Consider the following 21,567-nt stretch of genomic DNA (forward strand, 5'->3'; position numbering starts at 1 on the left):
AAGATGATAGTACGGCCAAAAAAAACTCTAGATGATTGTGAGGCGATGGTAAAACAATAATATGATATTAGCACTACATTGTAGTTGCGGTGCCTAGAGAGCTAACAACACGCACTGCCTGAATATTTTTTCTTACATAACATAGAGAAGGCAGTAGTATGTCCCCGTTGTTGTTTCTAGAGTTGCTATAGAAAAAAGGCAGTGGTATTTTCCCCTACGGGAAGTGAAAGTTGAAGCGAATGGTGGAGTAAGTATATTTTTCCAAATCTGTTGCATGGTGGAGTAAGTATATTTTTCCAAATCTATCGCACGGTGGAGTAAGTATATTTTTCCAAATCTATTTTAAGATAACAAAGCACTATAGGTGGTGGATGCATGGTGGAGTAATTATATTTTCCGAATATACCATAGAAGAAGGCAATAGTATTATCCCGGCCTAAAAGAAGGTAGTAGTACAGCGACAAACGGTGAAGTAACTATGTTTTTTCTAAAGGTAGTATTTTGCCAGGTACGGAAAAGGTGTAATAGTAGTATTTTCATTCGGTAAAAGATAGCAGTAGTATAGACCAAGGGCGATGAAGTAACTGCATTTCCTGATTATGCCCTATAAAAAGGTAGTAGTATTTATTATCCAAATAAAAGAGAAACTGTAATTTTTCGAGGAGATAGAGAAGGCAGAGGACGGTGACTTATTTTTTGTTTCTGGATTTGCTTCAGAAGAAGAGAATTATATTTTCTCCGGATGAAAGAGGCAGTGGACGTTCATGTTCATTGGAAGCTGTTGATGAGCACATGAACATGATGGTGTAACTTTATTTTTTTAGGAGATACTGTAGCGAATGCGGGATTATTTTTGTGCCTAAAAAGACGGTGGATGGTGAAATGTTTTTTTATTCGGAGTTGCCACCGTATAAGGCAATAGTATTCTTCCTGGCTGAAAGAGGCAGACGGTGGAGCAAATATATATTTCTAGTCGTATCGTAGTATATTTTTCTAAAGGTACAGTATAATAAGACTGCAATATTTCCTCCGATAACAGATGAAAGTAGCATAAGCGACACATCGTGGAGGAACCATATTTTTCGAAAAATAGCATAGAAAATGCAGTAATGTTTTCTGGGCATATATAAAAGAGTAGAGAGATGATGCAAACTTTCTCAAGGATTGTTCATGTAGCAATTTTCATGTAGTACTGTTCATGTGCACTTGAACAGTAACCAAAGCAATGAGGAGGCAGCAAAGTGGTTCAACTTTTATATATAGTAAGTATAATTCGATTCGTCCCAACCCGGCCGGTATCGGGTCGAAATCCCTGTGGGTTAGCCGGGATCAGACCCGCGTGTGTTTAATCCCAGCGCTCTCCAAAGACGTGTTCGGTTAAACCCTCCCAGAATTAGGCCCCGCCCGATTCCCCCCAATTCCGTTCATTTCGCAGGGAAAATAATACACGACCCTTATCCCATGGGTGAGATCCCCGAATCGGTACGAGGCTGCTCTGTCTCGTCTCTCTCGCAGTCTCGCCCCGACCTATCTCTCCTGCGATCTGGACGATGCGGCGGCGCGGTGGCGCGGCGGCGAGGGCTGATGGACGGCGGCTTTGCAACCAGTAGAGCAGATCAAGGACGTGTGGTTCTCCCTTCCTCCTCCCTCCCAAACCGGTGGCAGAGATACCAACAGAGCGGGGCGGGATAGACCCGGAACCCCACCTCCATCCGAGCTCGGCGTCGCCCGTGAGACGTCATCTCCGGCGCCCTCTCTATCTCCGGCTGCTTCGAACTGGTATTCACCTACTCCTCCTCCTACTGTCGAGGATTTCTAGGGGTTCTTGGCAACGCCCTAGATGATCTATGTTGATGCTTTGGAAGTAGCACCTTGTGGACTTGAACGGTTGGAGTAGCAACATGCTAACTCTTTCTCCTATAAGCTAGCACCTTTGTAGACTGATCGATGCCGATTGTTCTGAGTTGATGGATGTTAGTTGACGGATGCTCGGCCAGAATAGGGAATTAATTGTTCAATGCTAGAGTGAGCTGAACCTCGTGTCTCACATGATTACAGGTACTAGCAGTAGCTTAGGCTTCTCCCTTTGAGATCAGTTTCTAAAACAGTTTTATACACTTTAGCCTTGCATTCAGTGTTAATTCTGCTAGGAACCTGTGAGCTATACTGATAGTTTCATACACTTGTTAATACACAAGCTAAAATTGCTTTATTACTAGAGCACACGCTTGAACAATATTGGAGAAACTAGTAGAGTGTTTGGTACATTAATATTTGGTAACTTGAGAGCTGCACAACCCCTATTTATTCAGTAGATCATATTCCAGGTTTTGCTACACTTGTGTATATCTGTAACGCTGCTGTCAGAAGTTTCAGTTGTCATATTATACTACACTTTCCAAGAAACTAGTTGAAGACACGTACTATTGGTCTTCTCTAGAAACTAAAAGAAGTTTTTTTTTGGTTCTGGCTAGGGTGTAATTGAGCAGCTAGTTCTTTGTAGTTCAGTTTTATCATTTATTTGTAGTTCAGTTTCTTCTCTAGAAACTAAAAGAAGAGGGCATGATATGATATGTACAGCTAGTGTTTGTTTCTGATTGTTGATCGATGTTGCTTCAGTGCTATGCTGGGAACCTGTGATTGAATGGTTAGCCCTCCTGGATTGCACACTTGTAGTTTCTGTATGTGTTAACTGAAACAAATGCAACCATGTAACCTCAAATTTTAACAAGGTGATGCAGTTGACAGTACTGCATTGTGTTTTGCATAAGTTTCTTTTGAGTTAACATATGATTTCTTCAGTAGAAACATGTAGCAAACTGCAGAAGTAGCTCTATATGATTCAGTGTTCAAAAAAGCATTAGGCTTTAATTCCTAGTTTTGCCTCATCTGCCTAACCTAGCTGAGCAGTGAGGGCATCATGTTGGTGCCCCAACTGAAGCAACAATAGTGGATTGAAGTGAGCACATCATGTTGGTACCCCATCTAGCCTGCTCTTTGGGTCTAGGTGCAATCGCTGAAACTCTTTTTCAGTGAGTTTAGAAACAAGCTTGAACGGCCTGACTAAAACTTGGTTCTTTTGAGCTTAAGTTCATCTTACAATAGTATGCGTGTTCACATTAGGGGTCTCTGTTCTACAACATATAAGTTGCAGTAAAATAAGTTGGAAATTACAATAAACTAATCTGAGTTTTGTATCAACAGGTAGCAAACTGCAAAATATATATATGGTGTTTGATGAAGTTTTTTTTGTGCCATTGCCACAGCCAGCAAGCCAGGCTGATACTGCCGTGATGTCTTTCCTGTCGCCACCGACGCACATGCGATACGGCCACTCCAAGGAGGCGGCAGCAGGCCACGTGTCGCCGCGAACAACATTGACATGCAGATGATGGCTCTGGCGGTACACCACGGCTGATACTGCACGCAACGACTCCTCCTCCGTGGCGCTACACCACGGCCGAGCCACCAGTGGTGTGGCGATCAGGGTGCAGGACCTGAATGGCATGCTTGTGATGGTGCACTATTCGAGTATGCTGGCGATGCTCCAAGACACATTGGCATACATGGATGGATCATAGAGCTGGCAAGGTGCTACTGCTCAAGAGCAAGGAGAACCGGAAGAGCTTGGCCACGACACTTTTGCCGGGATTGTGGCAACGAAGATTCAGAAGCAGAGTAGGCAATAATGAAACCAAATGCTTATATGCAGATTGTTGCTCATAGAAAGTATCAGGCTCACAACCATCTGAATCCAAACACTGTCTCCCTAATGTTATGTATGAGTATGATCTGAGATTTAGCTGTATGAGTATCTGTATGAGTATCGATCTAAGTTATAACTGTGTGAGAATCAGTACTGTGTAAAAGATGGTCTGTGCAGTGCCGGATACATTGGGGTTTAACCGAACGACAGTAATCGCTAGAATTCTGGGGGAAGGGAAGAGTGGGGATTGGTGTGAGGAGAGCGGGTTCACCCAAACCCCTGGGTGGGTCCATCCCTGGGTGGATTGATACCACATGAACCGAACGAGGCCTCAGTGATGTGGACTGGTGGTTGAGACCAGGACTATTTTGTTCGCTTTTGTTCTTCTATGTTGATTATTTTTATTTTGCAAGAAGGTCACGAGTTTGTTCCCCGTCTCCTACCTTATATGGAAGAATGTGTAGTTTCTTGTGCACGCCCCTTGTTTCCCCTCTTCATCTATACACCTCTGCCGATTTCCAAGGAGAATGGAGGAGCATGTTCTTTCGTCAGCTGATCTCAATAGCTACATTTCGCATCAGGCATCCTGATCACATAGCTTCCATCACCTCTTGTCTTGGCAAGCAACAACGGGAACGAGCACGGCAGCTATTCCTGTTTAGTGATCCCGGCCAGCTACCTACCTGCTGCTGACCTTTAGCTTTGCAGAAGATCGATGGAAACCCAAGAAGGTGATGCACACAGCTCTGAATCCGATGCCTCCAAAGAGAAAGGGAGAGGTGGATTTGTAGCCCTACCGTTCATCATAGGTATGTAATATTTTCCCCTCCTACTCCGCCGCCCCTGCATCGACTCATAGGTGCGCCGCCGGTAGGGGATTCCCAACTGAGAATGATCATCCATGATAGACATGACATGTACCGATTGGAAATCAAACAAAAACTTAGACCGCTCCTATGCACTTTGCTGAAGATTTTGTACTAGTGCAAGAGAAAGAACAAGCTTTTCTTAGTACTCCCTCCATCACACGAAATATGTCGGTAATTTGTCAAAATTACTATTTAGTGTCTAGATACATCCAAATTTAGACAATTCTCGGATAAGTTTTATAGGACAAAGGGAGTGCTAGATTTAGCTTCAGCCTATCTTCAATCTGGAGCTATATTCTAGAACCCAGGTTTACATGATGTCTAGCCAATGTAGCATTTCCATCTGCATTCACGCCCTTATATTTGATGGAAGTTTTTCTATCTTCCCTTTGTTCCCGTAGCAAATGAGATGTTGGAGAGAGTTGCTGGATTCGGGCTCAACACCAACATGATCATGTACCTCACCAAGCAGTACCACCTGAGCAATGTCACTGCCGGAGCAACGCTGTTCGCATGGGCGGCGGCAGCAAATTTTGCACCCATTCCCGGCGCGTTGATAGCCGACATGTACATAGGCCGGTTCGTGGCCATTTCGATAGGATCCATTGCATGTCTAACAGTAAGTGTAAAATTTCGCCCGATCCTTGCCACACATATACATTTTGTCTAACAGTTTTTTTTTTGTGAAGTATTTTGTCTAGCAGTCAGGCGCCAGGAATGCCTACTTACGTTAGATCTGTACTTACTGCAGGGGATCGTTTTCCTATGGCTTAGCGCCATGATACCCGGCGCACAGCCGCCACCGTGCGGCATAGGCCTCGCTCCGGCGCAGTGCACGCCCCCGGGGCCGAGGCACCTCGCCTGGCTGATAGCCGGCTTCACCTTCCTGTCCATCGGCGCGGGCGGCATCCGGCCGTGCTCCATGGCGTTCGGCGCGGACCAGTTCTCCAGGCACCCCAAGGAGCAGCGGTCCAGGATCCTGCAGGCCTACTTCAACGCCTACTACGCGTCCATAGGGGTGGCCTTCACCGTCGCCGTCACGGTGATCGTCTACGTGCAGGACAACGTCGGGTGGAAGGCCGGGTTCGCCGTCCCCATGGCCCTCATGACGCTCTCCGCGGCGAGCTTCCTCCTCGGCTCCCGACTCTACATCAAGGAGAAGGGGTCCAAGCAGATGTTCTCCGGGATCGGAGGCGCGATCTTGGCGGCAGTGAAGAACTACAGCGTGCGGTTGCCGGCCAAGACGGAGGACGGCGTGTACCATCACCTCAAGGACTGCAAGCTCACTGTCCCCACAGAGAAGCTGAGGTGAGCGCGGAGAGACTAAAACACATGACCGATCAACGCATCATCAATTGTTCACCTGACATATATATGGCGATACCGTTCAGGTTCTTGAACAAGGCTTGCATGATCAGCAGCTTTGGGAACGGGGACTCACATGGCAATGGTGAGTCGGCCTCGGAGTGCCACGTCAACGGCGACAGAAGGCTGTGCACGGTGGACCAGGTGGAGCAGCTCAAGTCCGCGATCCGAATCCTACCCATCTGGTCGTCCACCGTGTTCCTGGCGCAGGCCATAGGCCAGAACTACGCCGTGTTGCAGGCCAACGAGATGGACCGGCGCATGGGCGCGTTCCGCGTGCCGGGCTGCTCCCTCACCATGTTCAACATGGTCACCATGTCGCTGTGGTCGGGCAGCTACGACCGGTGGATCGCCCCGGCGCTGCGGCGCGTCACGGGCAACCCGCGCGGCCTCACCATGAAGCAGCGCATCGGCGTCGGCCTGCTGCTCGCCACCGCGGCCATGGCCGTGTCCGCTGCCGTGGAGGGCGCGCGGCGCAGCCAGGCGCTGGCCGGAGGAACCGCCGCCGCCCCCATGTCCGCGTTCTGGCTCGTGCCGCAGTTCGCGCTCATGGGGCTCGCCGAGGCGTTCGGCGTCATCGGGGAGCTCGAGTTCTTCTACACCGAGCTGCCCAAGAGCATGGCCAGCTTCAGCATGGCGCTGCTCTACATGGCACTGGGGGTGGGCAACCTCGTCAACAGCTTCATCGTCAAGGTCGTCGACGGGGCCAGCAGGCGTGGGGGCAGGACGAGCTGGCTCTCCAGCGATCTGAATGCCGGCCACTACGACTACTACTACTGGCTGCTCGCCTGTTTGGGCGCCGTCAACTTTGTCTACTTCCTCTGGTGCGCCTGGGCGTACGGCGAGGAGGAGAAGAACGTGCAGTGGGAAGAGGAGGGCGAGGCAGAACGACCGGTGGCTTAGTTTTGTAGGTTCAGCTCAGCCGCCTCCCTCCGTGTTACATAGGCCATTTTTACCGCGAGTCTGCACTCGGAGTGACTTGTGGGACGAAATTCACTTGTTGAAGGTTTCAAAGTTCCCAAGAACACATAAAGGCATCCCTCCCAGCCACTCATTTTGCCGTGCGTTAGTGAACACCATTGTCTATTGGTTTGCATCTTTTTCAGAGATATTACCTCCATTCCAAACATTCAAAAATATATGACATTCTAGAAATACATGTATTCAAACTTATTTAACTATCGATATGTGAAAAGATTTCATGATTGGTAAAATGTAATTTGTCCTGACAAAAAATTATAATTATGTAATTTTACATAATTTTTACCACTAACATATTGTAAAAAAAACAGCCCTATATACACATTATCTAACCCGAAACCTTTTCTTCCATCCTTAGCTTATTTCGTGAGGTCGCCGGGCTTGACATAAACTTCCAAAAGAGCATGGCGGTGCCTATTAATTAGATGCCAAGACATTGACCTTGATGATGTGCTTGGGGGGGGGTTGCCATCCCTCCTTTACCATTAAGTATTTGGACTTCCCACTCTCGGTTTGAAAGCTTAAAAGGGTGGACTTCCAACCCCTTGAAGACAAGATGGTTGGAAAGCTCTTACTGGGGATGGAAGAAAACATCAATGTGGCCGGCCGTGGGGAACTTGTCAAGTCGGTCTCGCTTCCATGAACACAATAGGCCATGCTTTCCTTATGGCCAGCACTAAAGAGGTCACCGGTGGCAAGTGCAAACAAAATTGGAAGGCGGTGTGTATACCAAAGAAACTTGGTGGCTTGGAAATCTTGCATCTTGAGAAATTTGTTAGAGCTCTTCGGTTGCGGTGGGCAGTAGCCTTGGTTCAAATGGCGCAGCCCAAAGAAGCTTTGGGTTGGGATGGGCACCCCGTATGATTTGTTGACATGGACTTCTTCTTTGGTGCCGTCAGCATCACCATTGGTAATGAAAGAATCTTGGGATCCCCCTAGCTCAATGGGGAATAGCCCAATAACATCGCCCCGCTCATCTACCAGGTCTCCACAATAAGTAAATGAAAGTCCATCAAACCTTGCTCAACAACGCATGGATCTCAAAGATTAAAAAAAATAGATGCTACTTTGACCATGCACATTCATAAATATCGGCTTTGAATTAAACTCAATGGCATCGTAGACTGGCGCTTACCGGAGCCACCACGATGTTGGCGTTCTAGTTCATGCCACAGTTCGCGCTCATTGGGCTCGCCGGGGCGTCCAGCGTCATTGAGAAGAAGTGGAGGGAGGACGAGCAGGCTCTCTAGCGATCTGAATGCCGGACACTACGACTTACTACTACAGTACTACTGTCTAGGCGCCGTGAACTTTGGGTAGTTCCTCTGGTGCGCCTAGGTGTACGTGCGGTGGGAAAATGAGAGAGCCGGAACGACCGGCTCAGGTGCCTCCGTCCGTGTCACACGTCATTTTTACCGTGAGTCTGGACTCAGAGTGACTCTTGTGGCTTGTGGGACGAAAATCACAGGTTGAATGGATGGTTCTCTGAGCACATAGACATACGTGCCGCTCATTTTGTCATGCATTAGTGAACACAATTGTATTTTGCTTGTAGCTTTTTCAGAAATATCACCTCCATTTGAAACATTCAGAAACAGATGACATCCCAGAAAAAAGAACATGTATTCAGACTTCTTTAACTATCAATTTATAAAAAGATTACCATGATTGGTAAAAAGAATCTTGTCATGAAAAATATTTCACAATTATGTAATTTACATCTTTTGAAACAACACGTGGTTAAATAAACAACGGTCATGTATCCTTATCCAAAGCATCATGTGAACTGGAATGGACACCGGTTTCGGCTATCCAATAGAACAAAATCGTAGGAAACATGTATAATGATAAGTTTCAGCAGATTATCATGGTTACTATAACCCCATAGTACATAGAATTTCTATTTAAGAAAAGGTATACAGCCCTTTTCTCCCTACCTGTTATTTTACATTCTCACTTGTAAGGTTATATGTAGTGCATAATTTACTTACACATTAAATATAGCCACTCTAAATTATTGTTGCCGAACAAAACAAAATTATTAGCTGACCACTGGAATTGTCTGCCTCCTAGAACTAGGTGAAATGGAAAAATAGGTACAGTAGTTTAATCGTGTCTACACCTGTAATAATTTCTTCAGCTCCTTCTTGTTAACCTGAAATAAACAACCATGAAATAAGAAGAAAACTCAACACAGATGTTCTTTCAAAAAGGGCAAATAATAGGAGAAATAAACAATAATAGTATCTTTCTTCGCACCTTGCCCATGGCATTCCGAGGAAGAGAATCCCATAAGTACAATCTTGTTGGAATCTACCACGCATAGAAAAAGAATTAACTCCATATGTGGTTTGTCTTAACACTTACTAGGAAACAATCTATTAGTGTTATCACTACTGAATGTTTGTTAGCATAATTATTGTTACTAGTACATGTGATTGTAAATATTCAGATGGGGAAACACCCCTGCATAAAAATTGAGAACTTCATAGAGTCCGGCAACAGGGAACACTTCAACAAAAATCAACTAGGCAGCAGAAAAAGGGAGTAATGTGAAATAACAAACCTTGTATGGAGCAAGCTTATCTTTTGACCAGCTTGTCAAAGCTTGTAAGGTTAGTGCTGGCTCTGAAGCCTGTTCGGCTCTTTCCTTCACATCTTCCTTAGCCACAATTATTGCGCATATAACCTCCCCATACGCTTCATCAGGCAAGCCCAGGACAGCACACTCCAGTATAGTGTCATGCTGAACAAAAAAGCAAAACATATAAAGCAAGACAATTAATATAGCACTTTCTTTAACTGCAGCAAAAATTCTTTGGCGACGCTTTTTAGCATAACATCATCTTCATGTTACTCTCAATGTGAGCACAAAGAGATACAAGTTAGAGGGCAGTTCATATCAGATATCCTTTCAAGCTGCCCAATATTTTCTACTAATGTTATATACACTTGAAGAGGTAGTTTCCAGGGAACACAAATTTACCTCTAACAGTACTGCCTCAATTTCTAATGCTGACAACTTGTAACCACCAACTTTCATGATGTCAGCGTTTGTGCCTACACGAATTAGTACAAATGAGAATGTACCATCGACATAATATCACGGTCAAGATGAAAACAGAAAGCATAAAGACATGATACTGCAGGACCATGATGTACTTACGCCCTAAAATTTTGAAGTATCCATCCTCATCTACAGTTACTGTATCACCAGTCTTGAAGAAACCACCATCAATAAATGATTCTTCTGTAACCTGCAATAGAAATTTGCCATATTAAATAATGAAATAATGGTATTAACTTCTCAACATGCATCCTTCATCTGGTCCCTTATACTTAACAAACTATAGTTAATTTACAGTGTAACTTAGAAGTACAGACCATGCCAACACACCTCATAATAAGTGATAATAATAGAAAAATCGTATTTAAACAAAATGATGTGCATTTTACCAAATCCAATAAAATATACCTGCCTATAGTAATGTAAAGATCAATGTTCAAGAAATCGTTAATCTTAACTTATCGGCCAGTCTCAAAATGAAGATTAATCGCTTATCTTCCGATTAATCGATTTTATCGGTTGCCCATTTATCAGCTTAATTTTTTGTATATTCTAATTTGCAGCACTCAATTTTGTATAATATGCTATGTAAAAATAATATTGGAGCATTAAGCAGAAGTATTACCTTGATTATTTGCATTTGAATCAATCAAAATGAAAATTTTGAGCTAATGCACAGTTGTACAAGACCATAGGAAGAAAATAACGACTGCCATACAAAATTTCAGTGAAATTTCACGGACAATCAGCCGAAATATCTGTCACTAGAGTGAAAATCGTGTGAAATATCGGCCCTCAGACGGAAAATCGGCCGAAATATCGGTGCAGCGATAAATTAGCAGATATGATGAAATCTTATCGGTTACCACCCGATTCACAATAAATCGGCTGATAAATCGGTATCTCGGCCGATTTTTTGAACAGTGGTAAAGATGCAACCACTGGGAGTTATCTACGAATAACTAGTCGTCTAGTCTATACATCGAAAATATCAAAGAATCCAGTTTGTTTTCCACGTGTAACGAAGTTGAGTAAATACTTAACATTAGTTAGGAGTTAATGACTAACGAATTTCTGAAGAGTTCTTTCGACTGAGATCGCACCTCTGGTCTTTTCCAGTATTCTCTGAAAAGGGATGGACTTCTAATACAGAGCTCACCAACTCCAGCTTTAGTTTCAGTACCATCATCCATGATGATCTTGGCCTGACAAAAAAAAATGCCATAAGTGGCATGAAGCAATACAGAATAAACCTAAAATCTTTTTTAACTATATCCCTAACTACAAGGAAGCCATAACATACCTCAACACGTGGAAGAGGTTTACCGACTGTACCTTCTTTCCGTGGACCATGCAATGGATTAGACAGTGCCATGACAAACTGTAACCAAATAAGACTGTTGGTGTCAGGAACCATGACATATATCTTATTAGTGGAAATGTAACTGTGTATTGACTACATAAGGAAGAGCTCTTCATGCTTTAACCTCAGTCATGCCATAGCGTTCCAAAAGACGGTGGCCTGTCACTTCCTCCCACCGTTTCATAAGTGGCGAAGGAAGAGCTGATGATCCACACATCTACAGTGATTCGATGGATGTTAGTAGCTCACATATAGAAAATTCAGAATAATGATGCAGATTATGATAGTGTTGAACAAAGCCTGCAGGGAAAATTTATTAAAGCCGCTTTGGATCCTAGTAGAAATGAAAAGCAGAGAAAAAGGAAACATGGACAAGAATCCAAGTGCAAAACAGAGGATTGCACAAGACAGGAGAAGTCTTTGCATGAAAAACAGAATTTTTCCTAAGGAATAGTGCCTCAATCCTACACGGATTAGAAGGAAAAATTAGTCACAGTGGATGTTCAAATTCCTATGGGATTAGAGGTATGAAATGTAATCCATAGGAATTTGATGGCATCATTTTCATGATCCAAAGAGCCTTTATAAGAAGAGTTCTCAAGGATATGAAACCTATAAGAATCCCATGAAATCCTATAGTCGAGCTCAAGCTAGAAAAGTAATACAAAGTTACAAACCAACAAGTCAATTTGGCTTCAATTCCCAGCAAGATCAAATAAAGCAGGCAAATCAGAAACATGTGCATATATGAGCTCACAAAGGTACGCATGCAAGAAGCGTCATTTGTTTTTCAACCCCTTGGCATATATCCAAGTAGTAACATGGTACTATGAAAAATTGAGCTAGCTATGAGTTAGGATTTCAGAAAGAAAGAGCAGGAGACGCGGTAAGACTTGCGTAGGTCAATAATTTACATTGGAAGGAGCATTTAACATTCAATTTTCCATGCTAAAATAAAGATAGAAGAATAAATGCAGGTAGTTACAAGATATGCATAGAACATACCATTAGCCTCAACTGCTTTGCAGCGTACGAACAAGCAGACTGTTCATCAGGATTCATAGTATCGTACCCTTGCAGCAGACGTGTGTACACTGTTGGAACCTGACAGTCCAGAAGTATCGAATCAACTAACACCTCGACTAATTTGCCAAGAAACATAGCTTGAAAGTTGAAACATATATTTTCTAAAACACCATATGTCATAGAATCGTACTCCAGTAAATACAGTAATAGCATCATTGCTTTTACTGACACCACAGGGATATGACTCGCGCCATCTCTGCCATACTCCTCTCACGCTAAATTTTGGCATAAACTCAACCTGCAATCCCAGAGAAAATGTATTACCAAGTAACCATGAAAACAGATCCACAGATGTGCTACCAAAAAAATATACACAGATGTGTCTCCTTAATCAAATGATGAATTAACTGACCAGAAAATCAATTTAAGAGTGGAGGACGTTCACTTAAACTAAACCATAATGCTATTGATCAAATGAGCCATTATTTAATTCCTAGATACAGCATTTTGTACAATACTACCAAGTTAATGAGGTTACTTACCACTGATCCTGAATAGAGGGGTGCAAATAGAGCATTGAAAAGGCCATGCACATGTAACCGAGAACATTAAGGACTTCAACAAAATTGTCAAAACAGCATGAATCCTCCAAACGCAATTATAAGAAACTAAAGTGCGAAAGCTATGATAACTGAAGTTAAAAATACAAGCTAGATCAAGTCCTAATTACTATCTTAGTGCAATATGGGAAGATAAACTGAAGATAACAGGCATTAGTTTACCATGCTAACAGGCATTTTTCAGAAGGAAAAAAAAAGAAGAAGATATCACCCAAACGCATGTCCTCATAGCTAAATAATTTAACTAAAAACATGATTTTCCTTGAAAAGAATGCAGTTTACAATGTAACTACAGAGTATGGTGCTAGATCCTTAAAAAGAATTTAGCATTGGCGGTTTGTTGAGGATATGGTGCAGTGGAAGACAGTGCAGAAATTGATCTTCACTTTGATATCCCCATGCCTCTGTCAGAATTTGAACCTGCCAAACCAGTAAACAAAATGGTACATATATTAATGAGCAAAATATAGTCATTTAGCAACTGAAAAGAATAGAAACCAACTGTACATGCTTACAGATCAATTCAAATAGAGAAAATAATCATGGAAAGGAGTGAAAAGTATGGGTATGGGCACATAGCCACAGTAAAGTAACCAAAAGTGTTAACTTGAATTTGATGTTTCTAAAGCTGCAGGTATAGATCTACTTAAAGATAATGAAACACACCTGAGAAAGTATCCCCTTATGAGTGTGGACTACTCCTTTTGGTTTACCAGTTGTACCACTCGTGTAAAGGATAAGAGCAGGATCATCTCCTGTGTAATCAAACTCCATCATAATTAGGTGTATAAGAGCTAGCCACAAAATATTTGGAAATAGCATTGATTTTTGAAGATAAACAAATAGTGAAACATGAAGCGTAAAAGCAGCAGCATAAAACAGATATAAATTTGCAGTAATGTAAGTAGAATTATTCACCTTTGATTTTCTTTAAACTGTCAATCTCAGCCAGTAAGCTAGAAACTGATGAAGTCAGTTCACTACTTAAAGGCTCTTGGGACTCTATTTTTGGAGGTATACTTTCCACAGATGGAAGAAGAGAATAACGAGTGGAACATTTGGTAGAGATGCTTTCCATAATTTCATGATGCTCCTTGGTGCTTAAAACCATAGAAATGTCCTATAAGTTGTGGCAGTTAGAAGCAAAGACACAATACATGGTTAAACTGTAAACACATGATTGTGATGTATCAGCTTATCAGCTTATGAATGAAAGATGCTTATTTCTACTTGCCTATTGTTATTATGTATTCCTTTTCACCTTGTGTGTTGTAAGCAGGGGGGGTGATTATATAAAAGTTGCAGAGGATCATGTAGCAAGGGTGTTTCTTAAATGAGCCACAGAGTGGCTGCCCTAGAGTAATAAGTTTGGAACAAACCGAGTCATTCATGACATGCAGAAGTTCAACTTCTGGATAGCTAAGTGCAAGGGGTACTGCAACTCCACCAGAAAGCCATGTTCCGAATATCCCAGCAACAAATTCAGCGGAGGGTTTTGCCACGATGCCAATACGAGCACCACGAAGAAATCCTGTTCCATCTATTCCCTTGATAGAAGAAGAAGAATCACCATCCTGTAAAATAACAGTGTAACGGTGAGGCATCATCAACAGGCATTAAACAGACTGAGAGAATAATATTAAGTTCACGTTTACCAGCTCAGTTGAGTTACCAAGCAAACTACCTAGTCATAATAAAATTGAATGTGGAAGAAAACTAAAGTGTAAAATGGAGAATCTGGTGAACTAACATGTTCTCAAGGAGTAAACTGGAAGCATGAGAAAGTTTAATTGACTGCATATATCCTTTATTAATGTAATTGGAGTGGCTAGAGCTAGTAAAATCTGGGATAACTCCAGTTTCGTCGCCTTTTATATGGAATGATAGGGGAGAATCATATTGAGAATGTGTGCAATTCTTGTGATGTCTTTAAATAAACATGCAAGGAAAAGACAAGACGACGTGAAGGGGTACCATCCCAGTCTCACACCCATAGAATACATGGACTGGTTCAGCTAAATCATAAAGTTTGAACTCAGTTTTTGGGGTAATCTGAACTTGCACATTACTGCATCACAAATTAGCTGAAATACCTCAGTTCCAACCTTATGAAATAATATTTATATTTTTTGCATACTGACATAAGGAGAAAGAGAAACTAACAAGGCATCAGTTCCAGAACCAAGATATAATTTCATGTAGATAACCTCAAGTGACTAAGCACACCAAATGAACATACGAGAAAGTAGAGGCCGTACTTTTTTCCTGCACAAAATATTGTGGACATCCAGCGCAGACGAAATAAGCTGGACGAAGCCATAACTGTTTTGGTCAGCTCTTATCGCCGCGCGGGCACCATGCGCGGAGCTATGCTTAAAGACTTCTCGAACAACCTCCATGAACGTATGAGAACTCTGTCCGGTGCTGCCAGCTGAGCCACAAGCAAGAAAGTACAAAGATGAGAAAAATATTAATCGCGCGTACAAATATACAGAAAGATAACTCTATTCATGAAACTGATACTAGGATGAATGGTTAACTGCCTTTGGATTCCATAAAAAGGCAATAAGCAGTAGTTGGTCTAAGACATCAACCACGCAGCCAAAATTCACCTAATCAATGCAGACCTCTTGGCTTCTTTGGCAAGTGACTTACAGATCACCATTCGAAGAGCCAGCTTGATCAAGCGCAAAAGAGTGACTGCGAACTGCCGCATTACCAAACTGAAGCAGGACAGCTGCACATTTAGTACTAGTTCACTACTCGTGCTGATCCACAATGCAAACCCATTTAGTATCATTTATTAGTTCTTGTACAGTTCCAACGGACTTTTTCCCATGCTGTTCCTCTATTTAGCCCCTTGTTGATTTAATCAATAATTGAGCCTCTTAACTCTTGTAATGGGAGTACTGTTTTTTTTTACTAGGAGTAGTACTGTTTAACGATCAATTTCGAGAATGTGGCATCATGAGGCCCAAAAGGCGGATTAGGAATCCATTAGGACCACTGCTTCGCACTAGCAACGCAGGAGTTCCCGTCAGTGATCAGCGCCATGGAAGGCATAGGTATACTTACTCAAGTTCAGTCACTTCACACTCAAATCCCTCCGTCAAAGCGACCAACAACAAAAAAAAAAGTGTGAAGTGACACGCCGTGAACCTGTAGCTACTCCTTTCTACGCGGAACGCTGGTTGTAGCAAAACAGCAAACACCCTCTCCCCCATTGCGCGGAAGCGGAGCAGGGCAGGGTAACGCGGTCGGCCAGAACCACCGAGGCTTAACCGCGATCAACTGGATGGCGAAGAATCGCCGAGATCAACCCGAACCAACCGGTTGACGCGGCAGCGGCAAAAGGACGAACACTTGCGTGCCGTGCGCGGAAGCGAAGCAGAAGATGCGCGGGAGGGGAGTAGGAGAAGGAGAAACGGAGGAACTGACCTGGGGCTGAGGCTGAGGCTGGCGTGGAGTCCGAGGCGAATTGGCGTCGGTGGCGAGAGGGGCGGAGGAAGCGGCTATAAGAGGAGGAGCGGAGCAGGAGCAGGCGCGGAAGCAGGTGCGGGGAGGAGGCGTGGGCAGTGTGGCAATTGAATGGCGTCATCAAGCGCGCCACCGCCCTGCGTCCCCACGGCCGCGCGCGCATTTACGGGCAGTGCCGGGTAGGTAGGTGGGTGGAAGCAGAACGGCGCCCGCGGGGTGCGTCCTAGGACTAGGAGGTTGTTGGTGCCGCCAGGTGGGAAGGAGGCGGCGCATGGCCGCTCCGTAGGTAGGTGGGTGCTGTGGTGGTGGTGCCGTTCGCGGCTTTGCCAACTGCCACGCATAGTTTTAAAAACCGGACCGGTCATCGAACCGGTGAGGCTATCGGTTTAGGTTTTTACCGGTCGGACCAGTGATTCACCGGTTCATTGTCTGGTTTTTTAGATATAAATTAATATATTTTTACTTAAAAAAATTTACATAAAATAAATAATTATGTATAAAAAATTTATTTCACACTAGTCATTTGACAAAATGGTTCACTTAATGATATAGCAGAGGAGTCAACCACTGATCCACTAGGTTGTAACTTCCCATGTGCAACACTCACAGGCTCCCAGTCCTAAAACATAGCAAACATTTAAGCAAAGATTTTTTGTACAGAACAGAACCAAGTATGTATAAGTAGGATGCAACGCGTTGGCAAGCAGCAAAGCTAGCGAGAGCCAAGTGATACCGTGTGTGTACATCCAGCAGCAAAGGTGAAAAAAAAGCAACAGCCCATCAAAATTTCATCCAAATGATAACACGTACTTCGTAGATGATATATAAAAACATATCGCCATTCATCTCGTACGTAAACTACTGGCAGCTCAATTGGCCTGCGTGCTGTGCGCAACCAAGCAGTGTGCAGGGTTCGAATCCCGCCAACAAAGCTATAATAATTTTTACAGCGTTTACACTGTTAAACCGTTCAGACCGGATGACCTGTTTAATGCGTAAAACCAGTGGTTAAACCGCGGTTTGTCCGGTTTATACCGGCTCACCTGCGCATACTTGATGCGGCCGCGGCTGGTTCGGCCGTTCGATAGCGGCTCAATCGGGGCGATCAGCGGGTCGTACTGCCGTGCACAACTGCAACGCTGACTGATCGAGTAGTCTGCCGCCCCCAATTTGGGTTCCTTCTCTTTTTTTGCGAAAAACACACGATAGAAGATCATAAATAAGCATACACATGTACCATGTTTTTACGATGATTTTTAAGAGACTGGGCCTAAGAAAATTGATCTCACCGGTTTCCCACCGGAAGAAATAATCCGTCTTTCATCTCAAAAAAAAAAAAAATCCATCTTTTAAGAGATTCCAAAGTGCTAAACATGAGATTTGATCGGAGGGTTGGAGTGGGTTAACCGGTACGGTGCCAAGGGAACCCAGGAGGCCGCGGAAAAAAGGCAAAAAACCCATCTAGGGTTCCGTCCTCCTCGCCGGCGATACCGTCGGTCCGCTCCGCCTCCGGTGGCCTTGAGGCCTTGGAGGTGTGGTGGACCACGGTCCCTCGTCGGCGGGGAGTTTCTGTTCTTAATTTAGTTTGCTTTTCAGTCTCTTTTTTGGGATGGTGAGGCGGCGGCTACATCCTGAAGTCACAATAAGGTTCTCCCCGCCCTATCCTCGCTCCGGTGGTGCATCTAGCGCTGTCGGAGGGCGCGTGGAGTTGTGTGCCCGTCGGATCTGCTGGGATCCGGTCGGTTTTCATGTTTGTTGGTGTGGTTTCATGATAGTCTCTTCCGATCTACGTTTGTCATCATTGGCGATGGTTGCTGCTCTGGTGCGCTGGTCCTTTGGGACCTTAGCACGACGACTTCCTGTCTGTCTACTACACCAAGCTCTACTACGACAAGCTTTGCCTGACTCCGGCGATGGAGGGGCGAGGACAGCGGCGCGCCTTCGGCTTGTGCTAGTGTTTGTAGTCGTCGCTAGGTGGTCCAAATACCAATTTGTAATTTTCTTTACTTTTTACGTTATTTGTACTACTGTTGATGATTATTAATAGATCGGAGGATTTCTCGCAAAAAAAACCTGAGATTTGATCATTGGTTGATTTGCGATGCCATTGCTCTCTTAACAATCCAACTACAAGTTGGTGCGTTCTTCTCTGCCACACCCACAACCCAAACGTCTCGTCGCCCATCTGCCCATGACCCATCTGACGAGGAATGGGCCACGCTTTTCTTAAGGACTTGAGTACGTAGTGGCTAGCCACTATTTGGGATTCAAAGTGGCCAGCTTAGACATGATATATTTGGGCAAGTGCGCAATCCGGTTCTTTTCCTAAAGAAGCAACCGCACGATCAAGCCACTCCTCGCAACCCTAGCGCGCGTGGCAACCTTGGCAGTTTCCAACCCATCGACCAATGGAAAAGTCGCATCCTCCACAAGTCCATCTTCTTCCACCATTTTCCATCTTCGCCAACCAAGGGGGGAAATAGCAACCAGAACTCCGGTTTACCGGTTCTATATGTACAAAACTAAGGAATTCAAGCTAAAATAATAGGAGAAAATTGGTGATGTGGTGTCTCCATGGTAATGCACATGGTTGATACTTCGGTTTTAGGGAAGAAGGTGTGCTGGCGAATTCGCCGGCTAGCAAGCAAAGAGGAGGCACGATTTACCTAGGTTCAGGCCTCGGGAGGGTAAAAACCCTACTTCCTGCTTGTTTGTTCTTAATTGATGGTGATTACAAGGATGTCGTGATGGCTATGGTGTTCTCTCTCTAGATCAATCTATCTTAGGTTCATCCTCCCCATCGACCCCTCCTAGCCTTTATAGGAGGCTAGGTCTCAGGTATCGTGTTCCGGTTGGTTACAAGTTGGATAATGAACTCTAGATTTCCCTATCTTAGGCTTGTCCTTGTTCCACACGCCAGGAACATGGGCCTTGAGGGCATTATAGTTGCCAATTTTTATTAGCCTTCTTGTTCAATGATGGGAACCCAAAAGGTTGTTCCCACAGCAGTAGCCCCCGAGTATCTATTCGAGTCATAGACTCGGGTAGGGACTCCGAATCTCGAATCATCTTTGTGCAATCGTAGTCGACAATTATGTCGGATGAGGACACTGACCCGAAAAAGCATCAGATCAGTATCTTGCGTGTATTTAAGGTGTTCACCAGTCATAGGAATGTTGGTTTCACGTGTTTGGTGATATCGACGGATCGGGATCAGTTAACTACTCTTGGGAAAAAAACGACATTAATCTACTTCAAGCTTGAGTCCCTGGACTGGAACCTGGTATATGCTGGGGTAGTTCGACTAATGTCGCGATGGCCTTATCGAGTCAAACTCTAGCTTGAGAATGGGTACCCAACGCGTCCATCGGGATTTTCATCACACCATAGGTATAGAAATTTACCGGTAGAGCGCATCAGATGCAATTGTTAGGCATGTAGATTGGATCCGCATGTCTTATCTTCACGTCATAGACGTGGCAACCAGATATGTTTCCGCAACGGATGTGATCTGGACAGTCGAGGAGATGCCATCTCCCGTACTCGAGATTATGTCGATTGCAATGGATAGTGCCAACTGGTTTGAGTGGATCAACACATCCTTTGGCTAAGGATCCAAGAGTCGATGATGCGGACAGGTTATGCAATCATTTTTTATCGGGTGTGCGACCAGCACCCTCGATGGGAGTATCACCGAGACTATGGTCGGTTACTTGTAGCCATGCATAGGCTCGTGTTGTCATGGCGTCGAGTGATGTGTCCATCCAAGGAGGTACTCGACTTGGGCCCTGCACCAGCTGGTGCGAGTAATTATTTGTTGACTCCGTTAGAGAACCCGATAAATAATTTTGGCGTAGTGGTCGTCACGGCTGGCGTCACAACGTACTAGAGCGTTGCTTTGAGCCGTTGGTGGGATGCTTCATGGTGGCCTTGCAGCAAATCTTGACAGGTGTGTGCGGTAATTTAGGGTGATTTTACAGTATGTCACGCGAGAACCAGAGAACGACAACAGTATCATCGATCCTCACACGCGCAGAGTATATGGAGGCGTGATGGTTCGCTCTATGCGCTTCCGCATGTCGCCATGGATGAGAGTCACACGATGGTGAAGCAGATCAGACGTATGCGGATGGGCATAGGAGTGCTATAAAGGGTTTGGAAAAAGGGGGCGGCGCAAGCATCCCTTCATCGCATGTTCTTCCTTCTCCCTAGATCTCATCACCATAGCTATCCAGAAAACCTAGCTTTTGCATGATAGCATCCTTCGGCCATGGGAAAAAAGAAGATCACCTCTACCATCGTTGAGTCACCAGAAGTGGCGGGAAGCGGGGTTATGGTTGTCCTCGCAGCAGCAAGAACAAGCCCAGGATCATCCTCTCCACTGCCGTGGAACAAACATCAGAGAGATGCCACCACGGTGATCCTCGCTGCAGGAAGAACAAGCTCAAGATCACTCCTACCATACATGTGGTAGGAGCAGTCGAGGAGCCTGGTCGTGGTAGGGCTGCGCACGACCAAGACCATGTTGCTACAGTTGGTCCTAGCCAGCCTCCTTCTCCTCCGCCATGGTTTCCCCCGAAGAAGCCAGAGCTCGAGGTGATGGGGTTCGCATCAAAAAAACAAAAAATCTAACTAGCTTACTCTAATTGTCCAGATCTATCTAAGAGTAATGTTGTAATAGAGATAGTTTCTGTTATGTACCCTCGTGCACCGAAAACGGTTAACGTTCCACTGGAACGTTGATGATTTAGTCGTACTCGTCGCCGACCTTGGGGTCTAGTTCAATCCTTCTCGTACGGAGTCTAGTACCGCAAATGCAACACCTCGTAGTTTCGCACACGTACGATCATTATAAGATTTAAAACTTGCAAACACAACTGAAAAAATATCATATCTAAATTTTGGGTCGACCTAAAAAACCCATTGAGCCAACGAGGCCACTGAACTTTTTAAAATGGGTTGACCCGTGGCCTCGTATATTTGCCTTGATCCCACAGGGGCTAGGTCCAAGGCCTGGTTCGAGCCAGGTCATTCCGATCCTGAGATCCCAACGATAAAGCGGCAGAGCACAAAATCGAGGCCTCAAACTCGTC

At 44.5% G+C, this 21,567-nt stretch overlaps 2 protein-coding genes across 2 annotated transcripts; one reads left to right on the plus strand and one right to left on the minus strand.

Moving 5' to 3' along the window:
- The first annotated feature begins 1,478 nt into the window (after positions 1-1,478).
- LOC127343984 (protein NRT1/ PTR FAMILY 1.2) lies at positions 1,479-7,062 on the plus strand. Its single transcript, XM_071828390.1, has 5 exons — positions 1,479-1,779; positions 3,267-4,515; positions 4,977-5,194; positions 5,327-5,883; positions 5,967-7,062. The coding sequence occupies exons 2-5, from the start codon at positions 4,422-4,424 to the stop codon at positions 6,841-6,843; spliced, it is 1,746 nt and encodes a 581-aa protein (XP_071684491.1). The 5' UTR covers positions 1,479-1,779; positions 3,267-4,421; the 3' UTR covers positions 6,844-7,062.
- A 1,701-nt stretch (positions 7,063-8,763) lies between these two features.
- LOC127343983 (probable CoA ligase CCL8) lies at positions 8,764-16,671 on the minus strand. The gene is made up of 17 exons (XM_071828391.1): positions 16,436-16,671; positions 15,256-15,428; positions 14,377-14,571; positions 13,916-14,117; positions 13,664-13,752; positions 13,346-13,417; positions 12,920-12,970; positions 12,568-12,675; positions 12,357-12,455; positions 11,476-11,568; positions 11,292-11,369; positions 11,092-11,193; positions 10,088-10,178; positions 9,908-9,981; positions 9,488-9,667; positions 9,181-9,234; positions 8,764-9,076 (listed from the first exon to the last, which is right to left on the minus strand). Exons 1-17 carry the CDS (start codon positions 16,635-16,637, stop codon positions 9,038-9,040), a joined length of 1,902 nt encoding a protein of 633 aa, XP_071684492.1. The 5' UTR covers positions 16,638-16,671; the 3' UTR covers positions 8,764-9,037.
- Positions 16,672-21,567: the final 4,896 nt, after the last annotated feature.

This window comes from Lolium perenne, chromosome 3 (assembly GCF_019359855.2).
Source record: "Lolium perenne isolate Kyuss_39 chromosome 3, Kyuss_2.0, whole genome shotgun sequence".
Classification (NCBI taxonomy): domain Eukaryota; kingdom Viridiplantae; phylum Streptophyta; class Magnoliopsida; order Poales; family Poaceae; genus Lolium; species Lolium perenne.